The following is a 3422-nucleotide window of genomic DNA, read 5'->3' as shown; positions in this document are numbered from 1 at the left end:
CACGAGATTACTTGTCCACAAACTCCTTAACAAAGTGGTATGGCAAAACGTAAGAACAGACATATCTTGGAAACTACACGGGCTCTTCTAATTGGGGTTCATGTTCCTCATGCCTATTGGGCAGATGCAGTTACGTATTCCGTTTATCTTCTTAATCGAATGCCCTCTCGAGTTCACAACTTTCAAACTCCCATGGAAGTCTTGACGGATTATGTCACTCTACCATCTTCTCTTCAATTATCACCTCGCATATTTGGATGTGTGGCTTATGTGCATCTTCACAAGAATCAACGGAGTAAATTGGGTTCGCAAGTGATACCGAGATTGTGCAAATAGGAAATTACCCTCATTCTCCTCCACTAGTACACGCTCATGTCCCCACGGATATCCAAGAGGTACGTTCTCATACTCTAGATATTGTTGAAAATTCCTATATTTTACCTCTTAGGCAAAACCATGGGAAACCATTTAACAGGTTTTCTCCGGAAGGAAAAGTGAGATATGCAATTGCATAATATGTGTCCACTCATCGACTATTACCCAAGTACTAAGCCATGGTGAATCAAATGGCTAGGAATAAATTCCAAAAAAAGTGGAAGAGGCTTTGTGAGACCCCCGTTGGGTAGAAGCCATGAGAGTAGAAATGGAAGCCTTACAACGAAACGGAACGTGGAATGTAATGTCACTACCATAAGGGAAGAGACCAATGAGATGTAAATGGGTGTTCACCATAAAACACAAGGTGGATGGATCCATTGACAGATACAAGGCAAGATTGGTAGCTAAAAGGTACACACAGACATTTGGAGTTGACTATTAAGAAACATTTGCTCCAGTCGCAAAAATGAATATTATTTGAGTAACCTAGACTGGCCTTTGAAATAGTTCGATGTGAAGAATGCTTTCTTACATGGAGATCTAGAAAAAGAAGTGTACATGGATCTTCCACCATGATATAAAACACCGAATAAAGCAGGGAAAGTATGTAGACTCCGAAAGGCTCTCTACGGACTCAAACAATCACCCAGAGCATGGTTTGGAAGGTTCACTGAAGCAATGAAAAAGTACGGTTATAGACAGGGAAATGCCGACCACACCCTGTTCATTAAACGCATGGGAGGTAAAGTTACTTTGTTAATTATGTATGTGGATGATATGGTAGTTACTGGTGATGACACAGAAAAGATAAAAAGGCTGCAGGGGTATCTTTCATTAGAATTTGAGATGAAAGATCTAGGAGGCTTGAAATACTTCTTGGGTATTGAAGTTGCTCGTTCTCATGATGGTATTTACTTGTCTCAGCGGAAGTATGTTCTTGATCTTCTCTCTGAAATTGGAATGTTGGCTTGTATACCAGTTGAAACTCCCATTGTGCAAAATCATCACTTGGCGATATACCAGGATCAAGTTCCTACCAATAAAGAAAGATATCAGAGATTAGTAGAATGGTTGATTTACCTATCACTTACACGTTTGGATATTGCATATGCAATTAGTGTTGTAAGTTAGTTCATGCATGCTCCTAGTGAGGATCACATGGCAGCAGTGATGCGTATACTGAGTTATCCGAAAGGTGCAACTGGTAAATGACTGATCTTTAGGAAGAATGGACATATGGAGGTAAAGGGGTATACTATTGCTGATTGGGCAGGAAACATTACTGATCGTCGCTCCACATCAGGCTACTTCACATTCGTAGCAGGAAATCTAGTAACTTGGAGAAGCAAGAAGCAAAATGTAGTGGCTAGATCCACGGCCGAGGCAGAGTACAAAGGGATGGCACATGGAATTTGTGAATTGTTATGGCTCAGGATTCTTCTCACTGAGATTGGGTTCAAACCTTAGGGAGCTATGCTATTATACTGCGACAATTAAGCTGCGAGATAAATAGCTAATAATCTCGTTCAGCATGATCGTACAAAGCATGTGGAGGTAGATAGACACTTCATCAAAGAGAAGTTAGATGTCAAACTGATTGATATTCCATACGTGAGGTCAAAAGAACAATTAGCAGATGTGTTAACTCATGCAGTTTCAGCAAGGGTGTTTCAAGACTCACTTGACAAGTTGGGCTTAGGAGATATCTATGCACCAACTTGAGGGGGAGTGTTGGCGTGAGTCAACCATTTAGTTTAGGAATGTAATCCTATAATCTATTCCTTGTATAATTGGGATTCTTATTTCTTGTTACGTGAGATATTGTACAACTATATATTTACCTCATAGAGAGAAGAATAAACATACAATTCAAACCCTAAACACTTTTATCTGTGCATACATACACGATATATAAGAAAGATACATTTAACAAACCATCTAACATGTCACATGACCAAGTAAAAAAAAATCCGTAGTATTGTTATATTATAAAGATGATGACCACCCCACGGGTACGCATTGAATATATAGTTTCTGTATTACCACATATGTTGTTTACCATATGAGGAGTAGTGATGATGATAGTGAAACCCCACATGCGGCTCTAATTCCCTAATTAGTTTCAATACAATAAATCTGCATATATGTGTACAATTTTTGTTAACAAATTAAAACATTTTATTCTTATTTTGCCGCCGAACCAATGGTGGCCATAACTTTGCAAAATGATGTTTATGGGCAATGACAGTTACAGCAAAGAGGGGTGGGGAAACAAAAAGTCCCACCTAACTTTATCGTAGAGAGGTTTGTCCAAAGGGTCCAGGCTTTGCTTCCAACTATATCAGTTGGAAATGGACTAAGAAAGGTCATCATTTACTTTTCTATGTATGTATATATGTATGTATGTATGCATGGTTGCTTCTTCTTCTTCTAATTGATTGAAAACGAACTGTTAATTATTAGCAATGGATGGAGATATACACTATTATAAATTAAATAGTACTTTTTGAGGAAACCAAAATTATGAACCAGGATCCGCGCCGGATCCATTCCCTAGGGATAGTAGGGATCATGCAATCGTGTCCGTTTATTGTATATCGTGTTGTCAGTTTTCGTTAGGTACTATTTATATTTGAATTTTAAATTTTAAAATTTAAATGATTTCTGACCGCACGATATACGATGAACGGACACAATTGCGTGATCCCTAAGATCCCAAGGGAATGGATCCGGCAAGGATCCTGGTTCCAAAATTATAATTGACAATGATATCATCTCATGATTAAATTACTGTTTCTTTTAAACAAATGTTATCTCTACTAAAGGGGAGGGGGATGAATTTAACCTTACAATGACCTAACAATAATGTGGTCAAATTCACCTTTAGTGGAAATCGAACTTAAGACATCTCACTTACAAGTGAAGAGGAATATCACTAGAACGCAGCACTAAGTGGCTCATAATTAAATTACTTAAAATCATGAAAAATGTTAAGGGAACTTTCTCAAAAGTGAGACTCTTTATGAACATTTTACCATCTCACA

General features: G+C 38.1%; 1 protein-coding gene across 1 annotated transcript; it reads left to right on the top strand.

Moving 5' to 3' along the window:
- The first annotated feature begins 1056 nt into the window (after positions 1-1056).
- LOC137728504 (uncharacterized mitochondrial protein AtMg00810-like) lies at positions 1057-1845 on the top strand. Its single transcript, XM_068467274.1, has 2 exons — positions 1057-1448; positions 1602-1845. Exons 1-2 carry the CDS (start codon positions 1057-1059, stop codon positions 1843-1845), a joined length of 636 nt encoding a protein of 211 aa, XP_068323375.1.
- The last annotated feature ends 1577 nt before the right edge of the window (positions 1846-3422 follow it).

This window comes from Pyrus communis, chromosome 3 (genome assembly GCF_963583255.1).
Source record: "Pyrus communis chromosome 3, drPyrComm1.1, whole genome shotgun sequence".
NCBI classification, from domain to species: Eukaryota; Viridiplantae; Streptophyta; class Magnoliopsida; order Rosales; family Rosaceae; genus Pyrus; species Pyrus communis.
This window is presented reverse-complemented; position numbering and strand designations above follow the sequence as displayed.